General features: G+C 37.8%; 3 protein-coding genes and 1 non-coding gene across 4 annotated transcripts; 2 read left to right on the forward strand and 2 right to left on the reverse strand.

The window, feature by feature from the left end:
- Window positions 1–360: 360 nt before the first annotated feature.
- Window positions 361–3,862, reverse strand: LOC143864832 (GDSL esterase/lipase At1g71691-like). The gene is made up of 5 exons (XM_077375680.1): window positions 3,697–3,862; window positions 2,930–3,051; window positions 2,181–2,420; window positions 1,158–1,407; window positions 361–804 (listed from the first exon to the last, which is right to left on the reverse strand). Exons 1-5 carry the CDS (start codon window positions 3,710–3,712, stop codon window positions 566–568), a joined length of 867 nt encoding a protein of 288 aa, XP_077231795.1. The 5' UTR covers window positions 3,713–3,862; the 3' UTR covers window positions 361–565.
- A 3,448-nt stretch (window positions 3,863–7,310) lies between these two features.
- Window positions 7,311–12,812, reverse strand: LOC143864798 (GDSL-like Lipase/Acylhydrolase superfamily protein). The gene is made up of 5 exons (XM_077375630.1): window positions 12,500–12,812; window positions 11,595–11,719; window positions 11,117–11,365; window positions 9,373–9,637; window positions 7,311–7,792 (listed from the first exon to the last, which is right to left on the reverse strand). Exons 1-5 carry the CDS (start codon window positions 12,732–12,734, stop codon window positions 7,569–7,571), a joined length of 1,098 nt encoding a protein of 365 aa, XP_077231745.1. The 5' UTR covers window positions 12,735–12,812; the 3' UTR covers window positions 7,311–7,568.
- Window positions 11,880–11,984, forward strand: LOC143864914 (U6 spliceosomal RNA). Its single transcript, XR_013241377.1, has one exon. It is a non-coding gene; the product is annotated as a U6 spliceosomal RNA (small nuclear RNA).
- Window positions 12,813–16,060: 3,248 nt separating the features above from the next.
- Window positions 16,061–24,780, forward strand: RAB11C (RAB GTPase 11C). The gene is made up of 2 exons (XM_077375586.1): window positions 16,061–16,362; window positions 24,057–24,780. Exons 1-2 carry the CDS (start codon window positions 16,198–16,200, stop codon window positions 24,534–24,536), a joined length of 645 nt encoding a protein of 214 aa, XP_077231701.1. The 5' UTR covers window positions 16,061–16,197; the 3' UTR covers window positions 24,537–24,780.
- The last annotated feature ends 2,878 nt before the right edge of the window (window positions 24,781–27,658 follow it).

Consider the following 27,658-nt stretch of genomic DNA (forward strand, 5'->3'; position numbering starts at 1 on the left):
TATAGGTTGTACCCCTTAAATAATCTGCGCATGATGATCCTAATCCTCCGAGATCCATAGTGGGCTTGTATAATGTGCAGGACCTCTATAATTCGGAGGGTTAGGATCATCCCATATATGTTTAAGGGGTACCTTCTAATTACATTCTGGCCCAACAAACGAATGGTTTGGATCATCCTACGAATTGAGCCTCACAACAAATTTTGAAAAACACAAGCCTTCACGCGCGCATAACAAATAAATCTCTAATAACTATGTACATTCTAACTAAACCCATATACACAGCTAACATGCACGCATGAGGTGGTCCGAATAGTCGGAACCCAAAAGAAAAAGAAGAGGCTTTGCACATGGAAAAAATGAGGAGAACCACATTCATATAAACCATTAAAGAAAAATTTTAAAATAGATCCTTGAAAAGGGTGTAGAACGAACAAATTCCTCAAAGAAAATACAGTTACCGAGTGTAGCAAACAAACCCAACTCAAAAACACAAGACTTTTATTAGTTCTTGGTATCGCACTCTCAAAATCAAATACATTTTTTTGTTCGAAGAGCTCGAACTCTACATGTTTGGTTCAATATCTAGACTTGCAAGCTGTTGTATGTTCATGGGATAAGCAACAGTAGGATTTCCATTAAAAGAATTCCTTCCCAGTAAGATACTCACAGCCTCTGTTGGGTGGAAAGCATCCCAAAACACATACTGAGCTCTGTTTGCACATGGAGTTTGGAAGGGAAGGCAAGTGATCTGCCCACTGTTGCGCCCAATCCCGCAACACCCACGATCGATGACGCTAAATCCTAAAGCATAAAAAATGATAAAGGAATTGTAAGAGAAATATGAAGGGAACGGGGTGTTTGGAAAAAAACAAATACTGATATTAGACATGTTAATATTAGACATGCTCTTTTATAGACAGGCCAACCAACAAGTGTATTTTTGAAAAAAAAAACACTGAAAAATTATGAAAAAAATACCACTCGATGAAAAATGATTAATTAATCGAGGATCAAGTAGGGTTGAATTTCCCTGTGAAATGAGAAAACTCTTTTATTCTCAGAAGAAATTCTTGCAAAAAGCTAGAGATTTTCAAAAGAAATTTTTATCCTTAATGCAAAAATGACTAAATTACCCTTGTGGCGAGGTTACATACCAAAGGGTCTTGGGTTCCTAAGGATATCTTGAAACATCTTGAAGACGTCTAAGTATATGAATTTTGCCCCAGGAAGATTGGTGTTGAAATTGTTAACCATCGATCTCACATTGTTGTTGAAGAGAACAACAAGATTGTTGACGCTATCGGAGCACCGGCTGTTTGAGCTCTGCGCAAGGATGCTAGGAACACAACCGAGGAGGCCGACACTGGAGATAGCGAACTTCCTAGCTCCCAGATTGTAAAGGCTCTGCAACAAGGACAAAATAGGAAATTAAGACTTCAAAAATCAAAGTTAGGAACATTATTAATTGGGGACTTAAAAAACTTCAACCAAACTTTTTGGTTGGGTTTCAAAGGAAAGGTGGATGTCTTCCTATTGTATTCCTTTTATTTCTATCCAAAATTAAAATTTTAGGTGCTGCCCAAGTTACTAGGAGATTTTATATGATATGTGGGCATGGAATCCATTATTTTTCAAAGAGTAATGGGGAGTCATTTGATGGGCCACAACATAAAGAGGCTGTACCACCTAAATCATCTGCATATGATGATCCTAACCCTCCGTAGAGGGACTCTACTTCATAGGATGATCTAAATTGTTCCTTTCATGGGCCACAATGTAAATAAATAGGCTGTACCCCCGTAAATCATCTCCATAGATGATCCTAACTCTCCGATCGATAGAGGGATTGAAAGTTATAGAAACCTAAATAGATCGAGGATTAGGATCATTCCAAAGAGATTATTTGCGGGCCTTTTTATGTTTATGTTGTGACCCAATAAATGAATGGTTAATTTGGATCATCCTATGAAGTGGGCCCCACTGTATACCTTTTGAAAAATACTAGTCTGAACACGCACACATCATATAAAAACTTAACTCGGGTTCCAGAGGTAAGGTGGCATGTCTTCCTCAAGTACTTCTTTTATTTCTATCAATAAAAATTCAGATACCACCCCGAGTTCCTAGATAAATTCCGGGTTAAAAGAAAAACATCCAATGAACTTTCAATGACTTACAGTTAGCTGCCGAGTATATTGTTGGACCAAGAGATTAGCGTATTGTTGGCTGTTATATTGATTTCGAGTGTTGTAATTAGGCAAAAGATAGTTGTTGAGGTAGTCATTGCTGCCCATTCCAACGAAGAAGATGCATTTTGCGATGGATTGCGCAGCGTCATCTGCCCCCAATTGATCGGTGATCTGATCGAGCGTGTTTTCAAAGTTCTTGATCTGTTGGTTGAAGGGTATACGGCCCACCTGCGAAAGAGAGGACATAAGATAAGAGGCAATCCTATTACTTTGTGCAAGATGGTCAAGGGTGTTTTTGTCATTTAAGTTAGTGGGGTCATTTTTGTCATTTCAGTGTGGAATGGTATTGTAGTGATTGAAGTCATTGTCATGGGTGTTTTTGGTAAAAAGGGATGGTATAAACTGGAATGATATCAGCACTCCCTTTTTTCATACAGACACCCCTTTCTTCAATTGCAGTTTTTTATGCCACTGACATGAGAGCACTTTGTCTTTTCTGTTTTAAATGGCTGCAGCCTTTTTTTGGTAGGTAATTGTAGTAGAAAAGGTATGTTTGAGTCGTTTGACCAATTATCAAAATATGGTAGTGCCAATATTAGTATCCTTTTCCATATTTATCAGTTAATTAATGTTGTGACTATCGTTAATTTTCCTGCAGCTATCTACTGTACTTTCTTTTAGTAACAAACACATGCAGCAATACGAAATTGAAACAGTGGCATGAGAGAAAGACATACGAAGTTTCTGCCGGTGATGTCTAATATTCCGGCAGCGGCGGACGCGTAATTGATGCCGTGAAGGACTTGTTCGCCGGAAGCCTCTGAGTATGGGGGTATCAAGGGAAGCCCCAGTAGATTAGCTGAAATTAAGGAAAAGAAAATAACAGATTTCAGGTGAACCATGAGCCAAGCATGTGGGCCATCACCCCATGTTATCTAATCAACTTTTCTTTTTTCATAGCATCTCTTTGGAACTGATGCAAGTTTCAAAATTATGACCCATTTTTCCTGTATATTTTCCTGTGGTGTATAAAAATTACAACGAGTACACATTAACTCTGTGTTTCTACCAACAGTTACAACCCAAGAAATATTTTTCCTCGAGAGAGAGAGAGAGAGAGAGAGATCTATAGAATTGTTTTTTTTTTTTTGCTGTAGAGTTTGCAACCTTTCAACAATCCATATTAAGCATACAAGAAGAACCCAATAGCTATCTTTCTCTACAGACAGATGGAAACCTTCAATAACTTTTGAGAGAGAGAGAGAGAGACTTTCTCATCTCCATTATTCATGCATGTTGTCCTATTAAGCTTAAAACTTCCTACAAGTATGCGACCCAAGAAATATCTTTTTCACAAGAGAGAGGGAGAGGGAGAGGGAGGGAGGGAGGGAGGGAGGGAGAGAGAATAGATTTCTCAAAAGAAAGATGAAAACCTTCGATAACTTTTGAGAGAGAGAGAGAGAGGATAGTAAGGAAAAACTGAAGAAAAAAGAGAGGCAGTCACCTATTTCATCGACCATAGTGTAGCCATTAGAGAATCTTCCAGTGGGACCATCAGAGAAATCAATCCCATAAGGGTAGTAATTAGCCTTGGCAAATGAAGGAAGGTTGTTGTTATTTCCATTATCAATAAGAGAATCTCCAAATACAAAAAAAGCTGGCACAAGCTCTTTATTCCCTCTCCCTTGAGCCTCTGGTGCAACACCTTCTTGACCTAAAACTACAAACACTAACAAGAACAAAACCAAGGAGAAAAAGGGATTCACAAAGAAGATGAAAATTCTAGAGTTAGCCATGAGAGAGAGTAAAGAGAAGAGGAAGAATGAGGGATTAATAGGCGTGGGGAGAAGGGAAGGTCCGTAGAAAAGTAATAAATGTCTTCATCTGTTTTTCACCAGAGTAGTAATTGTTGAAGAGGGGATTTTCAAAAAGGCCCTCATAAGTTGCGTAATTTACATTTTTACCATAAAGTCAACACTTGACTTTACAAATCCAGTCAACCAAGGGGCTGTTTAGTTGTAGGAAATTGTTTTCCCCATCGAAAGTGGAGTTTCTAGTGTTTGGCAAGCTTATTTTTCATGGAAACTGTTTTCAAAATAGAACATCTCCCTATCCCACTAAATTAAGCATGATTATACTATGGGTTTTGCTGGCACTCGTTGAGCATCATTTAATTGCTCTTGGCAACATGAATTTAGTAATTTACACATGTTTTGATGTGTATACTTAGGTTCCAAAGAACAATTAAATGATGCTTGATGAATTGGTAGGAGCCTGTGAAACCCCAGCTTGCCGATAATAAAAAAAATGATGCTTAATGAGTGCCCTATAAGGGCACTCCTTAGCAAAACCCTTATATTATTTCCTACTAAATCGTGAAATTTCCCAAGAAAAATCTTCCCATCACAAATATTTTTCTTGCAATCCAAATCATGGCCTAACATCGAAGATGAATAGTTTTTCGCGGATGGAATGGAGATAGAGTAAATAAAGTTCTTTGTTTGTTGCTTGATTCGCTAGCATCTCACGCATGTCATTCAGACACAGTAAATACTCTATGCGCGCACCAAACATGTGATAAAAGTACTATAAGTAGCTCTTTCCTTGAAAGAAAAGAGAATCAATAAAGTTTTTTGTTTGTTTCTTGATTTGGTAGTTTTTAAGGCAAGTCGTTTCAGATTTCCTTGATCTTCTTATAATATCTTGTGTTGGAAATCATTGGTCTAAGATCGACCTTCTCGAATGATGAAAGAGACTGACTATGAAAATTACTCGAGTTACCTATGGAACAAAGTAAGCAGAAAACCCATGTAAGGGTAATCAATGACTTATTAGTTTAGTGAGAAGGATGATTAGAGTAGCTCTAACTTCAACTATGTAAGTTAGTTAAATAGATTAATTCAGTTAGCTAGAGATCTATTATGAGTGGAACTCTGGAAGTCTTCTTTGCTGCTATCTATATGATTAAAAGGGGCAGATCGATCACAAACATGGTAGATTGAGATAAGTTCTTAATTCTCTTTTCTATTCAAGTAATTATCATGGTTAGATTATACTAATTCTAAATAGATCTATCGCACCAGTTTAATTAGATCCATTATATTTGTGATTAATTATGAAGTATTGAAAGCCATGATCTTAGTTTTACACTTCCTTCATACTAACACTTACTCATAAAAAACAAAACAAAAAAACACTTGCATTTGCACAGATGTACCATGCATTTTGATCAGTCGATCGAGATCATCCATCCAGTGTGACCCACCTTGATTTACCCATCACCCACAGATGACTATTGATCAAATAATACTAGCCGTTGGATCAATGTATTTCTCTATCACACTTGATTGACTTTTCATTCTCAGTGGCCTTTGGAGACTGCTTAGGTAATTTTGCTATAACCGCAGGGGTAATTAAGAGTATCACGGAGAAGGCCATATTTCTCGATAAGGTTCACTTCCATCTTCCATCTTCCATCTTCCATCTTCCATCTCCTCCTCTTAATTCTACTTCAATTACTGCCTCTAAATTTTGACGAATCCTTCGTTTACCTTTTGGATTTTTCACGCGCTTGCATTGGAAACTGGACCAGTTGTGAAGGTGGCGATATAAATATTTACGTGGATGTAAAACTTTATAATATTACATTTTTTATACATTTGTGGTTGTGGATCCAATGGGCATGGTTCAAATCCAACGGTTGTGTCCATTAACGATCGGATCCTTTGATATATGGTTAGAGTTAAGATAAAGAATTAGTGGGGCCCAATAAGTATCTTTTTGCCAAACCCAAAGCCAACTTGTAGGATCTTAGGTGGTGTCGTTGACCATGTCATCATCAATTGACATTTAATGTATGGAAAATGATAATTCTCCCCTTTTATTTTTACTTGGGACAGCCCCCCTCTAGGTTTTACACTTAGATGGGGATGTCCTAACTCCTAAGTAAGGAAAAAGGGACGAATTTATCACTCCCTAACATTTAATGGATAAGTTGGTGGGCCCACAACTAATAGATCCATAACACGAATTTCTTGTTACATTTATTAGAAATTAGAGTTTTTATATGATGCCCGACCGTGACATTAAATTCTCATACATGAGCGTGACAGTATTAGTGTATTACCAGGTCCTAGTGGGTGGAATCTTATATCGTACATGGCACTCTGTTACTTCAAGATCCGAGCCGTTCATCTGTAGACTTCTAGAAACCAAAAAAAATTGACGGTCATGAAGAATGCTTCGGTATTAACAATGATGGAAGCCCACTATCAATCGTAGTGGGTCCTACCTTCCAATAACCTGAACTGTTCATTTCGCAGACCTTGCTTTGGATCGCCTAAAAAATTATGCTAATTATGCAATCCTGCCATTGATATATCTTCTTCCCCCTCTTCCTCTCCCTCTTTCATGCGATGTCTCCCTACCATATCACCTCTCACCATAAAATGTCTACAAATCTCTCTCTCTCTCTCTCTCTCTCTCTCTCTCTCTCTCTCTCTCTCATGTAAATTGGGTAAGGTTGCTATGGTCCTCGGTCCTGAGCGCCAGCATAGGTATGGGACTAGGTGGACCCAGCCTCGTGTGGGACAGGTTTTCATTAGAGATTGATCCAAAGCAAGTTCTATGGACTGGATTGGACTGGACTGGACGGCTCAAATCATTCAGAGTAGGCCCCACTATGCCAGAGTGGGCTCACATAACTAAAAGGTCATGGTAATTATGTATTTCATCAGCTCTAGAGCTTTTGGGGTATTGGTCCCTTTAAACTTGTCTCGTAATATTTTGGGTTCTGCCTAGCTAGTCCCATACCTAGGCAGTGCCCCGCTTAGGACCGTAACAAAAGCCAACTCCATCCACAATGAAAATTATTGCACCATATATGGAGGCTTAGCTCCCTTCCTCCCCCTATCTCCTTGGAAGTTACGGTCTAAACATAGCAAGAAGACAAGAGAGGGAAGGCCGGTTCCATGCACACAATCAAGATCAATGCATCATATTTTTAGATCTAAATGCTCCCCTCTCTCTCTCTCTCTCTCTCTCTCTCTCTCTCTCTCTCGGATTTAAATTAGGGTATTTAAACAAAAGTGAAAAAGAATTGGGTCGAAGATTGAGATGAAGGCCAACACAATGCATTCAATCAAGATCATCACACTATATATTTAGATTTTTTTTTGTTTAATTTATTCTTAGGGGAAGAGAAACAATAAGCAACACAGACTTGTAGCTAATACTATAGAAAGATATAACCCTCTTCCTATTTTCTTAAACAAAAAAGGAAAATAACATGGTGATTATCACACCTTAAGAAATTCTAAGAAAATGAAACCATCGGTGTTCTCTAGTAATCCATCCTCACTTTTAAGCCTTGAAGACTTACATCATTGCAAGCTGCCGCATGTTCATCGGGTAGACATCAGCACACAACTTTGAGCTATAAGCTTTGTTGGCAAAGATCATATTTGCGGCCTCCGTTGGATGAAATGCGTCCCAGAATAAGTACTTGGTTCGATCATTGCAAGGTAGCTGCAGAGGAAGACAAGTTATCTGCCCGTTGTTCCTCCCCACCCCACAGCATCCCCTGTCGATCACCTCAAAGCCTGCTCCATCCATTATAGTTTCAGAGTATATGCATAAGTAAGTGTAGTACTAGCGATAAAGATAAATAATTATACTGCTGGTTATGACCACCACTAATAATTATGTTTTAGGGGCAGTTAACATACTGCTGATAAAAAGGCAAACCTTTTACCGGCGAACAATGTATCCTTGGTAAAGCGATACCACATTAAGTGGCGGATCAAAGACAGGCAGTAATTCACTGTTGTAACTTCTAACGACGGATTCTAAGACTTTTACCATCGTTTTTTACTGCAGGTAAAATCCAATTATGTTGTGGTGAGGAAGGCCATTTTCATATCCATTTGATGTAGCTTCAAATCAGAATGAGCTACTAGGGCCATGATAGTCCTTAATAAGTCCTTTTTCGACATTGGCAAAAATGTCTCGTGATAATCAATGTCCTCCTTCTTAGTGAATCATTTAGCCGCAAGTCTTGATATGTATCTTTTGATATTGTTGAATGAGTCTCTTTTAATTTTATGGACCAATTTACAGCCAATAGCTTTGGCTCCTTCAGGAAGCTCGATAAGATACAAGATTTAGTTCCTAACCACAAACTCTAATTCATCCTTCAAGGCCTCATGTCACAAATAAGAGCAAGGTCCAAGTCCATCTACCAAAGGGTGAGCATGAGCCTATCCTTTCGCTCAGCGAAATTGTTCCTAGTAAGAAAAGGAATTATTGTAGACTCTGAATTCAAAATAGCAGACTGATTAAAATAAACTGCTACTAAACGCATGCTCACTATGTGTATATATCCCCCTTTTTTTTTTTTTACTGTGTGTGTACATATCTCTCTGTCTATACATACTTGCATGCATGCATATATACAAACCTAAAAACATGTTGTATGAGAATCATCTTTGGGTCCTATTATCAAAATAAGATTAAGTTTAGTCTTAGTCGCAAAAGAAGCATTATGACCCCTTTGGATACCAACAATATATCATTTCCAAAGGAAAATGTTATCAGCACTACTGTATTTTGATGAGGGCACTCCTCATTTTATTAAAAGTATGGTATAGCTTGCACCATAGGATGATCCAAACCGTCCATTAGATGGGCCATAGCCTAAATAGGTTGTGCCCCCAAAAATCATTTCCATAGGTTGATCCAAACCCTCCGATCTGAATGTTAGAGGGTTGACCCTAACCGTCTCTAGATCGGAGGGTTAGGATCAACCTATGAAAATAATTTTTGGGGCACAACCTATTTAGCCTGTGGCCCATCTAATGGACCGTTTGGATCATCCTATGGGGCGGGCCATACCGTACTTCTAATAAAGTGAGGAGTGCCCTCATCAAAATACAGTAGTGCTGATAACATCTCCCTTCCAAAAAATGTTATGATCATTAATATTTAGAAAATACCATTTCAAAAAAATAATAATTAATATTTAGAAATAATTATATTTAACTTCAGAACCATTTGCATATAATATTATATATGGAATTGGTTATTAGTTTTATGCCCATTTCAAGTAGAAAAATGAGCATAAAATTTGTTTTACACGTCGAAAACCAATCGTGACGGAAATATATAAACTTGGGAAAATTACCATATGAGGCAGCATGGACGACGAGATCTCTTGAACTGTCGTAGGAATTGACGTAGACGAATCTGGCCCTAGGAAGATCGCCGTTGTTGAATCGGTCAACCATCTGTTGGAGACCTCTGTTGAACGGAAGGATCGCCTTGTTGATGGTTGTGTTGCACTGGCTACCATTACTATCATTATCAAGCCGGGCGAGCTCGTATGGAATGCAACCGATCCGCCCCACGGCCGTCACGACCACCTTCCGTGCCCCCAACCGGTATAATTGCTGATAATCATGAAATGAAAATTTTGATTTGATTTTCATGGTGGGTGCACAAATGTGAAACTACCAATCACTCCACAAGCTTAAGCTGTTGGAGAAGGTGTTATTTAATCTTTTATACTTTAACACTCCCCCTCACGTGTGGCCCCTCTTTCTTTGGTTGGCATATACATGGCACATGTGGCCCCAATTCTTTTTGGGTTTACCATTGCATGTAAATTTTTGACATCAACAAGTTAGGTTTGAACCAAGGCGTTCGCTCTGATACCATGTGAAACTACCAATCACTCCAAAAGCTTAAAGCTGTTGGAGAAGGCGTTATTTATTTTTAATACTTTAACACACAACGATCCAATGAAGATGGGTCATTGTGCAAAATTATGCGAACCGTTGATCCTAATTATCTCCCCTACAAAATTCCGATAAGGCTCTATTTCTTCTTCTTTTTTATCAAGCTGTGTGTCTTTCGACAAAAAAGGGAGTAAAACAAATTTTACACTCAGTTTAAAGTGGAAATATGTGTAAAATTTGTTTTGCGCCCATTTCTTCGTTAACAGAAACAAAGCCTCGACATAAAAAGGGCGTAAACCAAATTTTACGTTCATTTTTTAAGTGGAAAATGTGCATAGAATTTGTTTTAGACCTATTTTAAGTGGAAAGAAACGGAGCCTCAACGTAAAATGGGTGTTAAACAAATTCTACATCCATTTTCCACTTAATATGGGCATAAAATCGCTGTTATGCCCATTTTATGTCGAAAGAAAAAGAGCCTAAGAGAGTATTTCGGCTAGGCAAATGTTCAGGAGAAAATCAGGGAAAATTCATGTTTCTATTTCTCTATATATGCTTTATTTTTTTTTTAAATATATATGACCAAAAGGGCACGAAAGGATGCTAGTTCAGGTTTCATTACAATGTCTTTTTGAATAATGTTGAATTTCTCAAAAGATCTGCAAATAATATATGAGAAATTGATGAATTATGCTTCAAATTCCTGTTTGATGATTCTTGAAATTTGCATTTAAATTGAAAAGGTGATTTTTTTTAAAAAAATTATTCTGGGGAATTTTATTCAGATTCTTAAAACTTGGGGTTTTTTAATCATTTAATTTTAAATTTTGATTTTTCCTGCAGTTCGCGGGATCCACATGCGATCCTAATTATCTTCTCTACAAGTTCGGATTGGATTGCAGGAATTTTTTAGAAAAATTTGGAGCAGTAAGTAAATATTATTAACCAACATGTAGTTTCGAGGATTCACTAGGTAGGTAATTTCGTGGAACGCCATTTCGCGGCTCACTTTTGCAGGAGACAGCAGCCACATCAGATCAAATAAATGAATAAGACAAAATTTGCTTATAAGTTAGCCTTTGTGACTGATCTCTTGCAAAGGTGAAATAATTTGTTAAATTGTCTAGCAAATCCCCTAGTTTAGAGGTTAAATAAATCATTGCTAATCAGAGAAAGAGTAGTAGTACTGACTGTTAATTGGCGCTCATAGTCTTGAAGGAGAAGAGCAGCATATGTTCTTGGGCTGTACTGTACACTTGTTGTATAGTAATTAGGCATAAAATAGTTATTCAAGTAATCGTTACTCCCCATCACTACATAGTAAATGCACTTGCTTAGATATTCATTAACTCCACTTGTGTTTCCCCTCCACATCTTCCTTATATCTTCCTTTGTTCTAAAAAAGTTCTCTATCTGTTGATTCATGGATAAATGCTGTCCCTGAAACAAACAAATTATTAAAAAAAACTATCCACAATTTTATCCGTGAACCCCAAATTCCTGCATTTATGCTTAATCTTTAATACTAGGCATAATAGGACTACTAATATGTTTCCACTTCTTTTGTCATAAAATAGGCGCAAAACAAATTTTACGCCCACTTTTTTTTTTCATAAGTTGAAAAGACCATGTTTTTTCATAAAAGAAAATGCGATTTCATATGATTTACTAGATTGTTGCCGGTTTCATCCCTGATGCCAGCCGCTCCCGATGCATAATTCACGCCTCTCAGGAGTGCGGGACCTCGTGTGGTTGCATACGGCGGTATAAAATCTGAAAAGCCTAGGAGTTGAGCTGCAAACATCAAAGATAAAATAAATATATTTCAAGATATGAAGAATGTAATTCAAAAGGGAAATAATAGTTTTAAATTTTCTAACTAATTGTTAAAAGTAATTATAGTTCTCATAGTGCCATGAGAAGCAAATCCAAAATGTCTTTAATAAAGTAAGGAGTGCTCTCTTGGGCGACATCCGATAAAATTGGAACGATACATAGAAGATTAGCATAGCCCATGCACATAGCCACGTACGCAATTCAAGAAAGTAATTAAGTAGTGCCATTATCTATATCTATATATAAATGGAAAATATGGGAGGGCCCCGGGCAATTTTAAACCTTCTAAATGTTAAGTTTCTTTTAAATATTACATACCTGATATATTTAAATTTCTTTACAGCAATTAAATACCTTATATTGTTTTCCAACTCTAACTCTATTTTTAACCCTTAAATTTTGACACAAAGCATGTAATTTTTGCTTGAATAACTTTGCGAGCACCCATACACACACAAACACACATGCATGAAATGCTATTTTCACCCCTTCCCAACATTTCCACCCTCTTGTTTGCATGAACAGAAGTAATTTTTAGAGAAAGAAACACAAAAGGGGGTAAAATTGCAGTTACTCCTAGGAAAAGATAAACAAAGGGGGTGGACATATATAACATTTTCACACACACACCTCTCTCTCTCTCTCTCTCTCTCTCTCTCTCTCTCTCTCTCTCTGTGTGTGTGTGTGTGAACATACACACTCACACTCACACAAAGACACACACACAAACACACAAACCTAAGACGTCCACGATTGTTCGGCCGTTAGAAAACCTCCCAGTCACTCCTTGGGGAAAGTCGATTCCATAGGGCATGTAGTTGGCTTTAGAGAGGGTCAGTATCCCATTGTTATTGCCATTATCCACCAATGAATCACCAAAGATGAAAAAACAAGGCACTTGCGAGCTTGACTTAGCCCTAACCACCCAAAACAAGCCCAAAATAACCAACATTAGGTTACTAAAGACACTCATCTTAGACCACCCCAAACACAATTCTACATAAAAAAGAAAAGAAAAGAAAAACGGCCCTAAGAATGGCTGATGAAAGAGATGGTCTGAAGGGGCAGAATTTATAAACCCATATGGAAAAGATGAAGGTCATGAGAATGCTTTTTTGTGAAGCAAAGGGCTCGTGAAGAGAGTAATGCAATGTTTGTTTTCATGTGTTGTGTGAAGGGACATTGGGAGACAGGCTGTGAAAGTTGCGGTGATGAGAGGTGTGCTCCCGTGAGTCTTGGGGGCAGCTTACACTTTTGAGAGGTGGTGCACCATATATTCATTTATCACCCCGTTGCTTATAATAGAAATTCTGGCTCTATTTGGGAAAAAGTTTGAATAAGAAAAATGTTTCTACTTTTTTAAACAAGAAAAAAGATAACATGAACCATCCTATTCAATTTTTCCCTCTAAATTAACCACAATCATATCATTTCCCTCTAAATTATGTAAAGAAAAAGATTTCCCTTAGAGAAAAACGTTTTCATCATAAATGTTTTTCTTGCAATCCAAACAGGGCCCAAGTTAAAAAAATTAAGAAACAAGGCGTAGAAATAAATAGGATTTTTATGTATTAAAATATTTCTACTCTTTTACACATGAAAAAAAAAAGATAATTTCAGACAATCATATTCAATTTTTACTTAGATCGCCTTCAATTTGTAATAATATCCCTCTTAATTAACCGCAATCATATCATTTCACTCTAAATAATGGAAGGAAAAAAATTCCCTAAAAGAAAAAAAAGATTTCCCATGCATAAAGAATTAACAAGTGAAGAAAATCCACAATGACAAGTTTTGTTGCTTTTCTTTTTTGGGGTTGGAGACTCTCATCTGGCTCATGTAGCTCTCATGTATGTGATTCAAAACGTTTGTATCGCTTGGGTTCATCGTGGAGGGGCTCTTCTCCAGGGATGTAGAATCCTTAGATAAGCTGTTCTTGGGATTAGGCACCCCACTTGGATAATTTTATCTTGAATAGATCTCTATGATTGCCTACCTTGTAGTGTATTTTATCCTCTGTTCTCAATGTGAACAGAGGATATGTAGTGTTAAAGTATGAATGATTAAATAACACCAACTCTTACTACTTAAGCTTTTCTTGGACTAATTGGTTGTTTCACATGGTATCAGAGCCGCCTCATGTGTCTAGTCCTGACTTTAAAACCTAACAACTCCAAACTCCTTAGGAAATGATTCACATAAAATTTTGAATTTTGAACTCTCTCTCTCTCTCTCTCTCTCTCTCTCTCTCTCTCTCTCTACGATAGGCTTAGGCTTCTAGAATACCTCAGGGTGATCGGGTCCATTGATTATGTTGGCTATCTCAAATCAGGTCTATTGCACTTGGTCACACCCTCTACAGTAAAGTTCTTTTGATCCAACGAACAAGAATGTTCAATCCAAGTTGTTTTCACGCTACGTCATCTACAAGTGGGGCCTTCTAGGTGATGATTCCGACCCTGTAGGTGATGATTCCGACCATTCTAACATCATGCCAGTGGAACAGTCTTGAAAATAATTAGGAACATAATGTGTGGCCAGGTTTTATAACCTTTATTTTTCCAAAAAGTACGGTACAGCCCATTCCATAGGATGATCCAAACCGTCCATTTGTTGGGATACAATGTAAATAGGCTGTGGCCGAAAAATCACTTCCTTAGGATAATCCTTACCCTCCGATCTATTGAGGGTTATGGAAACATCATGCCAGTAGACCAGCTGACATTTGAGAAGATATCTATGGCACTGTTCTCCCCTCTAGTCCAAACTAATCATAGCAGATTTCTTGAAAAAAGAGGAATCGATGAATGCTTTTCTGTATAAAAATATGAGATGGTTGGTGTTCCCTCCATGATTTAATATTGGGTCCCACTCTGATGTCCCTGGAACATGTAATTCATTGATCTTCACCGTCCAATCTATAGCCTCAATATGGATGTGAAAAACCCAGTATTTTTCGAACAGTACAGTGGGACCCACTTCAAAGGATGATCCAAACTGTACATTTGTCGGGATACAACATAAATACGATGTACGCCATAGATCACGGGATGATAATAGGGTTAGGATCATCCTATGGAGATGATCTACAGTGTACAACCTATTTTCATTGTGGCGAAACAAATGAACAGTCTGGATCATCCCTTCAAGTGGGCCCACTATTAAATCTCCTTAAATTTGTATTGGAAATCATTTCCAGGAAAATAATTTTTCATGGTTTCCAATGTCTCTCCGCAACATACGGGAAGATTTGAATTTTCTACCGGGCATGTTTTTGGTTCGAAAAAAAGCATTTGTAGCATTTTAATGTGCATTTTAAAAAAGCCTAAGGGTATTTTCGGTAGTCAAAAGTCCTGGAATCACAACCCAAGATGGAGAATACACGCAATTTCTCGGAGGGCTCGGTTCAGTAGCACTAGGACTACCAATTTAGGTACTCGGTCATCTTTTATTGTACACGTAACACGTGGCACTCTCACAACCGTTCATCTATTGGGCCCAATGCAAATTGCTCTCCCCAAGAGTCCCTTTTCGCTCCCGGGGGCACTGTGTGCCACATTGACATGATCAAATCCGTTGATCTGATTGACAACCACCAATCCAGCCAAATGCCATTGAGAAGACCCAGATCGGATGAATCTAAACCCTTGATCCAACAAGCCTCTTGGTTTTAGAGTTTTGCCTTGAATGAACTGGTGATTTCATAGTCTTTTATGGTACACATGGCTTGTGTCTATGATCAATGGTCTCAATTGAACTGTAAGGAATATAACTGGGTAAGACTCACCCTTAAAAGCTAGTCATTAGAGGGAGGGTCCCCATTCCGTTGTAACCCATCCACATCCGCTCGGTTTTTTTTTTTTTTTTCCAATGTGGGGTGATTTGCTTTTGCGTGGAACCCAACATGCACAAAAATATTTCTTGAAAACCTACTCATTTGATCAGGTTTTTATTGTTTAGCACGGGATAAGGATAGTGACTAATTTCGAAGATCGTAGAAAAACAACAAAACTTCATGCCAAAATTTTCTAAATTTATGCAATCGAGTGTATGAAGTGACGAAAAAAACTATTTTTTTGACATCAGAAACATGATCACCTCGATGAAAATAATTATATCAATATATTGAAAAATAATTAGTCAGGTCATTCAAGAGATATTTAAAAAAAGTGGGTCCCACTTGTTCTAATTAAATCATACTGTGTAACCTTAGGGTCACCTGAAGTGCTAGTCCGCGTACTACTTTACTAATTTGTGTAGGGTTGAATTTGAAAGATAATTTCAAAACCCCAGGGTTATTTTCGCCATACTCTCATCTCTTCTCTGTATTTCTCTCTCTTTCTCTCGATCTTGATAGCGAGGAAGATTTGTAAAGAAAGAGTGAGGTGTTTGGGTTTAGATTGATTTTCTAGAGAGAGAGAGAGAAAATAGAGATGGCGAGGAGACCGGACGAGGAATACGATTACTTGTTCAAAGTTGTATTAATCGGAGATTCGGGCGTAGGAAAATCAAATCTCCTCTCCCGATTTACTCGGAATGAGTTTTGCCTTGAATCCAAATCCACCATCGGTGTTGAATTCGCCACAAGAACCCTTCAGGTCTTTTCTCTTTTTTCTTTTCTTTTTTGGGTTTTTTTTTTTTTGCTCGAATTTGGGTTGTTTTCTTGGAGATTTTGACGGGTTTTTTATTTTATTTTTGGAATTCAGAAATTTTCTGTTGGTTTTTTGGTTAATGTATTTGGATCTTTTTATATGGGTCATTTTGAGTAGTCTTTTTTTGGAATGTCTGACAATGTTCTTCTTTCATTCATGCTTTAAAGTTTGAATTGAGGGTGAATGGAATTTGGGTCTTAAAGAGTTTTGTTGAATGAACATGGATCTTGTAATTTGTATAGTGAGTGTAATTTATTTCAAAAAAAAAAAGTGTAATTTATTTCTTATTAGAAAAGTAGATCTGATTTCATGGAGATCTGTATTGTTGATAAGCATGGCTTATACTTTTTAGCTATGTGAGTTTTGTATAAAGGCTTTGGATTTTAGAGATATTTTAGTTTAAATGTTGAATAGACAAGAGGGTTGATGTTTCTTAGGATTGATTGAGATTTTATGGCTGGGTCTTGTGGGATTCTTGGGATGGCTTTGTCTTCTCTTAGATTTACATTCTTAGGTCTTTGCTTTTGCAAGGTGATCACATGGGCAAGTTAGAGTTTTTGGCAAATCAAGGTTGAGGTCTACTATTGCTAGAATGATGTCTTTGATTTTATTGGACTGCATGCCTTGATTGATCGTTATGGAGGAGCTGAAATTTATTGCATTGTTGGATTGGGATACAAATTCATTTTTTGATTGTTTATGATGATGTCTGTAACTTATGCGTATTTGTTGTATTGGGTAAAGCCGTAAAAGCTTAGTTGCACACAGTGACACAAAGTGTTGATGCGTATGTAGTAATGTTAAAACTTTAAATGTGTGCTTGTTTTTTTTTATAAAGAATTGTAAATTAACTTCTTTGCTGATTATATTTAATTCAAACCTAGATTTTTAACATTTAGGATCCAGCTGTACCAAGATTATAGCTGCTTATTGATTCTTGATTTTTTAAGGTTCTTCTAATTAATTTTGGAAATAGGGATTTGATAGGGTCCATCGGAAAAGGCATTTCGCAGCTGGTCTGTCGCATGTCAGACCAGCCACCTCGTGAATGGAGACAAAAGCTCGCTAGCAATTCCCTTGGAATTATATATTGGTCTTGATTTTGGAAAAAATTTCAGCTGTAAAATCAGTTTGTGGATAACAAAAATTCTGTTGCGTATTGTTTTCTTGAATCTAAGGGTTTGGGACCTCTGGGTTTATCTTGTACATCAATTGGTATCAGTCATACCAACTGTAGGATGCCCTGAGTCCTGAGGCTAATGAAGAAGTACAAGAAAACAGAACCCTAGATGAGGTTAGGGAGTTAGTACGGCAGCATGGGGAATTGATCCGACTGAGAGATGAGGGAACAATTTGAGCATTTGATGTTGTTTCTACTCTGTTCATGTGTATTCTAGAGTTGATGCATACTCCGAGGCTATCAGAATAAATAGAGGCTAACATGGGACGGTTTGAAGAAGTAAATTCTAAGCATCAAGCCTCATATATTAGACCATCCCCTCGGCAACAATTTCATCCCTCGAACATTTTTTTCACAAGACAATAATTGACATGAAAGTATGTGATTAATATTGAGATTCTTGAATTTTCAGAGGGTTTGAAGCTTATGAGTGGATTGGGTAACGATGGTAGGAGAGGTTCTTGATTATGAGGAGGTACCTGTGCATAAAAAGGGTATCCCTGGTAGCCTTGACACTTGTAGGCTAAGCAGCAGCACGGTGGCAATTAGTCAAGATATAGGGGGCACAATTGTTCCAACCAGTAGTTACTACTTGAGAAGAAATGTAAAGGTGGATGGGAGAGCAGTTTTTATCATTTAACTACAGACAAAAATTGTATGAGCAGCTCCATATGCTCACCCAGTGATTGAAGACTGTGACTCATTACACGAAGGAATTCTATAAAATATTAGTAAGGAATGGGTTGGGAGACACTTTAGAGTAGGTCATTGTGAGATACCGACATCAAATACGAGCCTATGAGGTACTAAGTAAAATAATTTATAGCCTTCCAAGGCTCCACAAATGGATCAGCACAAATCGGTCCCTAATCATGCCAATATTAAATGTTTTCAGATTGGAAAAGGGGACATTATTCATTAGAGTATCCTCAGGTTCGACAACAACTTCTAGTGCAAGAAGACACAAATGGAAACATGGATAAGCAAGGATATGAGAATGTGATGCAAGCATAGAGGTAAAACAAAAGAAAGAGGGTAATATTCTGTATGAGAATACTCACGGCCCTTGTTTGGCAATAAAAAGATTTTCTACACTCTTAGGGAGGAACATTGGTCCAGGCATGATACATTCACTTCAACATGTTCCAATGGAGGTAATTGGGCTAAGCTCATCATTGGTTCAGAGAGTTGTGAGAACATGATTTCTCAATGTGGCAAAGAAACTCAATTTGAAGATGGAAGCAAACTCGTGATTAGACAATTCAGATGCGGTAAAGGTTTCTTAATGATATTTGGTGTCATTCTCCATAGGAAATAAGTATAAGGAAACATATGGTATGATATGATACCAATGGATACATGTCATATCTTACTTAGGAGACTTTGGCAGTTTGATAGGGGTGCTATGTGCGATGGCATGAAAAATATGTACACATTTTATATAGACAATGAGAAGTTGACATTTTTGCCAACTGAAGGTGACTGGGAAAAACATTGTATACCTTTCTAGTATAAACTCGGGAATGAGAAAAAGTATAAAAAGGAAGAAAAGTCATCAGAATTGTGCGCCAAAGACATCTTCAGCATTAAACAAATTTGATGGGGACCATCCTATGACCAATATTCTAATCTATTAAGTGTTCTTTAGGTGTCTTTTAGGTCTTTCGAGTTATAGGAGGGGTACTACGGTCTTTTCCCACCAATATCGCTTAGTTCCTTTAAATTGTAGGTTCTTAAAATGTGACCCGCATGTTTATTATGAAAATCTTAAATGATCAGGAAACCTTAAGTCATTTATAATGAATCACTTAAGTGATCACAAAGGCCCACCTTTCAACATAAGGGAGTCCTTGTATTTGCAGGACTTGATGTAGGTTAGTTTCTATGATGAGTTAGAAGTCCTAGTGGGTTTGAAGAGTCCTAGTTTACTTGTAGTAGGGAGAGTCCATGTAATGGAGATTTTAAGTCAATAGGAGTTGAAAGGGTCTTTGTCACATGTCCTGTCCTATTGGAACTATGGGTGTTATTATTCTAGTAGAAGTATGATTTACATAGGATAGTTTTGCTATAAATATGTATGGCCTATGGACTTTTCTTTTATCTTATGATGATTAATATTGAATGGAGCTCTTTGCTCCTGAGCTGTAGTGATTACAGCCAGAGAAGGCCCTTCGTGGGCAAGTGCTCTCTGTCTCTCTCTATTCTTTTTTTTATTTGCATACTTTCCAACGCACAATTCCCATACCTTTTCCCTAAGCCTCACGAGAGCCTTAACCTACACCTTCCAACCATACGGCTGCCCAGGAAACACATGGCTGCCTATTGACCACCCTAGCCCTTCTTCCCTCACCCTAACCATGCTAAAAAGCCCCTATCGACTTTAAAATTCAAGTCGATTAGCCCTTTCTTGAACTGTTTCAGAGGTGTAAAAGTCCTCAAACCTGTCAGCCAATTCAATAACCTTTGATTCTGCCCTAGAATTTCAGACGGGATCCTAGCATCCTTGCTGTTTATACCCTAATGCCTGCTGTCCATCCTCACTTTAGGCAATCATCTTATATAGCCTATTTCCAGCAATAACAGTCCCAACTGTTACAAACAGTTCTCGCAGTTGTAACCTCTAACAAGTCTTTTTTTTTTTTTTTTTTTTCGAAATGGCAGCAATATATTAAAAAAGAAAATCGAGATGGTCCTCATAGATTACAGCAGAGAAACAAAAAATACAATCAATTTACGGAGGGAGGAAATCAAACCACTCCAACTCCAACCTATTAACCCCAGATTTAGCAAGAGAGTCAGTTTCTCCATTAGCAGATCTCCTAACATGCTTGATGACAATAGAAGACCCCGGAATCAAGTCTAAAGCTCCTCTACATAACTAAGAAACCTCCAAGGGGGAGCCGCTTTCCCCGAAATCCAACTAATCACGTTAGATGAATCACCTTCCACTATCACCTTATCAAAAAAATCTTTATTTAAATGCTTTATTCCTTGATAAACCGCTCTGACTTCCGCTTCAGAACCTCTAACAAGTCTTATTACCCTAAACCAGGACCTAAAACCTTAACCCCACAGACCAGATTTCTATTCCCCCAAGTCCCATGGCTTCCCCACACCTGAGTCTTGTGGCTATCTTTGGAGATTTTACATAAAGTGGTGGTTGAAGGGGATTCTCTTAATGTCATAAAGTGGCTCAAAGGGGACCAAAAGCATCCTTGGAGATTTGACAAATTTTTCGACGAGATAGGCAACCGCAAGAGATACATCCAACAATCCACTGATTCCTTGGAGATTTTACATAAAGCGGCGGTGGCTGAAGGAGATTCTCTTAATGTCATAAAGTGGCTCAAAGGGGACCAAAAGCATCCTTGGAGATTTGATAAATTTTTCGACGAGATAGGCGACCGCAAGAGATCTATGGCATTACAGTTTAAGCATGTGCACAGATCGGCTAATGGCGAGGCAGACAGATTGGCTAGAGAGGGAGCCTTCAAGGAGTCTCTGGAACTCTATGATTTCTTCCCTCCCTAAGTGATTCTTACTATTGTATTATCTTTCCTCTTTGTTTATATGTGGGTTGTGATTGTGTAATTTCGGGACCTCCTCGGTCTCGATTTTTATTAATAGAATCTCCTTTACCATTAAAAAAAAAAAGATGATTACCGATAGATTGGCTAGGTTGGGGGTGTCGAAAGAATCCTGGCGTTATTTGACTCGCTTCCCTCGTAACTCCCGCTGCTTTTTCCATCGACACAAGTGTCGCATGTCGACACGGACATGGAGTGTCGGACACAGCAAACTCAAAAAATTTAGAAACGGGGACACGGCTAAAATAGAAAGTACATATAATCATGATTTGTAGACACGAATTCATGTACCGAGTTTCGACACGGATAGGGGTGTCTAACATAGCAACCCCTAAAAATCTAGAAATATTGTCACACTCATACACATACATACATATAAAGTTACTGACACCACTTCTAGCAGTACATTTAAAGGTGTCTAAAGGAGTGTCGACACATGCGGACGTGGGGGTTGTGTCGGACACGACACGACACGTGTGTCGGCAATAAATTCAAAGTGTCGGCCAAATCATAGGTTACCTCTATGTTTCTATCCTATTTTGTATCTCTTTCCTCGCCTGTATCTTGACCATCTCAGTCTCTTCTTAATGAAATTGGCTATTATTCCAAAAAAAAAAATCCACTAATTCCCCTTTCCCTTACCACCTACGACCTAAAATCGGAACTGCCAACTAGACCCTTACCTCCAAACATCGCTGACCCCTTTCCCCCCTTATCACGCCTTGCACCCATTCAATCGAACTAACCAAATACCTTTATTATCCTATATCTGATCTGTTAATATTACAGATCCCAGGTTAGTCCATTAAATCCTTACATGCAACCAAGGTTTTAAATTTCGTTTTTGGTTTCAGTTTTGGTTGCCACGGAAATGGAAATGTTTCAGTTATGGTTGGAAATTTCAACGGAAATCCTATAAATCATGGGAACGTATTGAAACATATGCAAATGATATAATTTTAAGATAGAAACTTCATAAAACAATAGAATAAGCACAAATACACACATAGAAATCATCACATAAGCAAAATAGCCATCCATAATGGCGTGCATTATCGCGCATGTCTAATAATTCAACACACTGTACATTTCACATGTAATTCATAAAAATATTTATACATAATATATACACCACATTTCACATGCAATTCATCTAAAAATAATTGTGTAATGTGTACTGATAGAGTATATCACTAATACACTTTCAATATTGATTTTGGAATGCATTTCAGTTTCGACATCATTTTTAGTGGGGATTGAAACAGAAATATTCTGGTCATTTCGTGTTGGTTTCAGTGAAAATTTAAAACCATGCTGTTAACCTGTTATCACCTTGATACTCACTCTATCTACCTTTTATCCCTAGCATTTTCTTCTCAAAACCCTATTAAACCCTTTAACAGACCCGAGCCTTTACCTTTTCCCTAAACCCAATTAATCCAGTTCATAAATCTTAATCCTACAGCCTAACTATACCCATGCAGTCTACTTATGGTACTGTTACTGTCCATGTTGACCCTGCACTCCCTACCTAAAATCTGTAATAGCCCTTATCTACCTATTACAATTCAGTATAACATGTTGTAGTTCCTTAAACATATTATTTTCGGATCCCTCATAACTCTGTTACGACTTTTCCAGATTCCAAGTCACTTTTTATTCATCTACAGCCCATAAGATCGTATAATTATTACCTGTTTCCGCTGGTTATCCAATCTTAACCTTGGAAAGAATAAGTTTCAGTAGGCAGTCCTACGTCAACATTGTATCAGAGCTGCATGAGTAAATGATTTGTCCATACCCATCTTGCATCAATATCTCTCCTCAATACGGGAATTTTGAACGAGAGAACTCAAGTTCCAATTCTTTTCGAGTGGGGGCGACTGATGTAATTCATTCTCTTGAAAGCATTGAAGGAGTTGAAGATCCAAGGAAAGAGCTAAAGAATGCAACCAAGAGGGGTGGAAGTATCAAAGTAGGTACAAGAGGAGAGAAATCTCTCTCCCAAGAAATTAGGGCCCATGCCTTATTTCAATAAGGTCATATTTTGTTTAAAGTTTATTTAAGTATTTAGTTAAGTGATAAAGTCCACACTCTTTTATGTCTTTTATTTCTTGTAGTTATAAGTTAGGTTAAATTGATAGGTCCCATGCCATGTCTTTTAGGGAGAGAGTTTAAGTGAGTATTAACTAAAAGAGAGCCCTATTCACTATTCACGCTCTGTTCACATTCAAGGGTTTTCTCTAGGGAGTTCAGGTGTTCTATTTTCATTAGGATTGGGGTTTGAATTGGGCGTCAATATGAAGGGGTTATAAATGCTAATGTCAACTCACTTTGGAGTCCACATTGAAATTAACATTAAGACTAAATACGTGTGAAACCCCTCGTTGTGATTTGATCATTTTCTGGATGTTTGATCCGTTCTTGGGTTGGTAGTGACAATTTTAACTGAATAATAGACACTTTATGCTCTAAAGTTCTCCTTAAAGAACCCGCAAACCCTAGGTTTGCACCAGACCACCAGTTCTTGTAATTATTTTTGGAGTTACATATCTGTCTTAAATTTCAAAAAAAAAAAAAAATCATCTGTAGAATCAATTTGTGGTTTACAAAATTTCTTTTTCTTATTGTTTTCTTGAATCTTGAGGGTTTGGGTTTTATCTTCTCAGTTGCAACATCACCGATCTTTTCATGATTCTCCTTGTCGGGTTTTCTGGTTGGTCTCTTCAGACACATAATTGCTTGCATCTCAATGCATACATAGCTTTATTTCCTCTCTATTTTAACTCATTTTCTCTGCAATCATTGCAAAATGCTTGTTAAACTGAGATACTTGGCTTCATTTTCTTTTATTTGTTTCTTCTGTATTTCAGGTTGAAGGCAAGACTGTAAAAGCACAGATATGGGACACCGCGGGCCAAGAACGATACAGAGCAATAACTAGTGCTTATTATAGGGGTGCACTTGGGGCACTTCTAGTGTATGATGTTACGAAACCAACAACTTTCGAAAATGTTAGCCGGTGGCTCAAGGAGCTGCGAGATCACGCTGACTCCAACATTGTGATAATGCTTATTGGAAACAAAACTGATCTGAAACACCTACGTGGGGTTGCCACTGAGGATGCCCAGGGCTTCGCCGAGAAGGAAGGTCTCTCATTTATCGAGACCTCCGCACTCGAAGCAACCAATGTGGAGAAGTCTTTCCAAACAATCCTTGCTGAGATATATCGAATAATTAGTAAGAAGAATCTCTCGTCGGAGGAGCCTGCTCCTACCAGTATAAAGGAAGGGAAAACTATTACTGTCACTGCGTCAGATTCGACAGCAAAGAAGCCTTGTTGTTCTACATAGAGGTGATTTTAATCTTCTTCTTTTTGGGGGGGTTCTAATTTTATGATTTTATTATCTTTATTATCTTTGAACTGCTATGCTTGTTTGTGATTGGGATCAGTGAAGGTATTGTATGTGTTCTTGCAGTAGCTACTGTATTGTTTTCTTGGATTTCAGTGTCTTTGTTTCATTTACTCAGAAATAGATGAATGGAAACCGGAGTTCCCAAAAACCCAGGAAAAAAATTGGTGGGAGTTTGCAATCATATTTTGATTGATGAGATTTTATGTTGAATAATTGAGTTAATTTTTTGTGTAGATCTTTTTGTGTCTTCAAGCATTATTTGTGAAATGATATCCACACTCTGTTCTTAGCAATGGCATTCCTCTCTCTATTTACACTCTTTTAATTAGGTGCTAACTAAGGGTTGCTATAATTATCAAAAATAGTAAAATACCTTAAACAATCAATCACAAAAAAAAAAAAAAAAAAAAAATTAAAAGTGAGGATTTCCATTATGGGAAGGGGATGAAGATATTGAGATCTCAGGCCCGGGATGAGTTTCGGTTATTTATTTGATATCTGAGATTTCAAGCTCCCCCATTATCCATCCCTTCCCCCCTTTTACTGGATTTCCTCAGCATGTTTCAATTTAAGATTCTATTGGCATTCTTTTTTGAATTATGCCTTGTTAATTACTGTAGGATTCTCTTTTACCCTCTATAATCAAATGCCCCAAGTTCTAGATTTTTTTCCTGCAAACGGTGAGGTTTACGAATTGTATGGAACACAGGCATCTAAAGGTATATGCTTGTTGATGAGAAGTAAAACTAAACCATAAATAATTGGCCTGAAATATGTTATATTTGTGACATTAAGGCCCCGTTTGGAAACCATGAATTATTTTTCCATGGAATATTAGTTTTTCAAGTGGTGAGAGAGGACTAGGGAGAGGGTAGAAGATGAAGAGACTTGAAATCGGATGACTGAGGAAAGGGTGAGAGCTGGCTAAAAAGCAAGGAAAAAATATAAATTGTATTTTGATTAGAGTTTTTCTTTTTATTGTTTTTCAGCCTTTTCTCAGTCTCTGCTCGCTCATGCCCTCTCTATTCTCTCCTTCTTCCGCCCTCCCTAACCTTCTCTCATCGCTAAAATATAATTTTCATGGCAGCAAAACATGGCCTGAGCTGATCTGCTATTCAATTTTTCAGTCTTAAAAAATAGATTAGCATGTTTTTCTCCTATCATTCTTTGAGAATAGTCATCTTCGAGCGAAATATTTTGCAGTTGCCAATAGCGATGTTGCTTAATCAACAAAGCTATGTATTTTGCAGTTACCAACAGGGGTGTTGCTTAATCAACATAGCTATGTTTTGTGTTCAGAGCTTGCTTTCAGAGGGTCTGCGGCGTAATTCACTTATGCTCTGTTTCTTTCTATGTAAAATGAGCTCAAAACAAATTTTATGCCCATTTTTAGGGATTTGCTAGCCTCGCAAAAGGCATTTATTTTGTCTTCATTCACGAGGTGGCTGCTCTGTCACGCGACAGAACAACTACGAAATGCCTTGTGATGGACTCTAGCAAATCCCCCATTTTTAAGTACAAAAGTTTGAGTATAACAAATCTGCCTTAGTCATGATCGATTCAAATCTCTCAATGGCGGATTGGATTCGGAGTGTTATTTGGATCCTACTTCCTAGGGCTGCACAAAAAACTGGCCAAACCGATAAATCAAACCGAACTGGGCCTTTCAGTTTGGTTTGGTTCAGTTCTTCTTGGCATTGGCTTGGTTCCGGTTTAGAATTTTACCAAACCAATCCCATCGGTTCGGTTCACAGTTTTAGAGTTTTAAACCGAAAATTAACCGAACCGAACCGAGAAATGGAGGAAAAGACAAACTTATTTTGTGTCATTATCAAATCTAAGGTGAGTTATCCCATTCTTTACCATTTCACTGAATTCGAAAGTAAAGAATACATTCACACCTTCCCCTTAGACCACCCCTTAGAAGTGTAAAAAGAATAATCCTAAAAACTTAAGAGGGGCTGTCCAACAGAAGCAAAGAAGAGGAGGGGAGGGGGGAGGGGATATTTCATCCCTTTATAAGGCCCTCGATTGGGGTTAGAGAGGGAGGGGTCTCTTCATTTTTTGTTGAGAGAGAGAGAGAGAGAGAGAGAGAGAGAGAGAGAGCCGGTCTCGTTGCACACCGTTGATGGTTGATTTGGATAGATAAACCTTTTAGTTTTTGGGGGGATAGATAAACGTATTTAACTACTTGATTTGGATTTGTACCGGATAAACTGTGAACCAAACCGAACCGAACCTGTCAAAATCAGTTTGGTTTGGTTCAGTTATACCCCCCAATTGGTTTGGTTACGGTTTGGATTTTCTCCAAACCAATGTGATTGGTTCGGTTAAAAAAGCTCCCTAAACCGAACCGTGTGCAGCCCTAGTACTTCCTATCTCACAGTCACAAGAAGAAGGTGAATTGAGACTTAAGAGATGAATGAAAAAAATATTAAAATAAGAATCATTTGAAAAAATGATATGGATTATTTTTGCTAAAATACCACTAAAATATTACGTAAAGCTATAGAAAGTTAGAGGGTATTTTTGTAAAATAGTATAATACAGGCTGATCAAAGAAGACAAGGACTATCCTGCAGGCGGGCTTCTATTGGTTGTCTGGATCCGATATGTAATAATTTCGTATCCTATGATAGGGTCCTGGCAATGTGTACATGGATCCTGGCAATGTGTCTATGTCCTGTCTGTTAAGTTCAGATTTGGATGGTCCATTGGACCGTCCTCATTCATTAAAATTCGTTTTTCGTTTTCCGTTTTCCTGATTTTTAGGAGCTTTTCATGCTCTCCTCACTCCCACCCTCTCAAGTCTCCATCTCCAGCCCCCCCTCGCACAGCTGGCACTACAAATATTCCATGGACAGTTTCTTGATTTTGCTAGACCTCATGTGCCCAGCAAAGTTGAGGAAATTACTGTTACTCGTAAGACAAAAAAAAATGATACAAATGGCTATTGCACTACCACTATGAATTTTTGGAATCCCAACCTGTACTTGCATTTTCAGTGAAAATGAAAATGAGAAAATGATATCTTCAGTCCCATGTTTTGATAATGGCAC

This window comes from Tasmannia lanceolata, unplaced genomic scaffold (assembly GCF_043159265.1).
Source record: "Tasmannia lanceolata isolate RefF3 unplaced genomic scaffold, GAP_Taslan_0.1 ptg000054l, whole genome shotgun sequence".
NCBI classification, from domain to species: domain Eukaryota; kingdom Viridiplantae; phylum Streptophyta; class Magnoliopsida; order Canellales; family Winteraceae; genus Tasmannia; species Tasmannia lanceolata.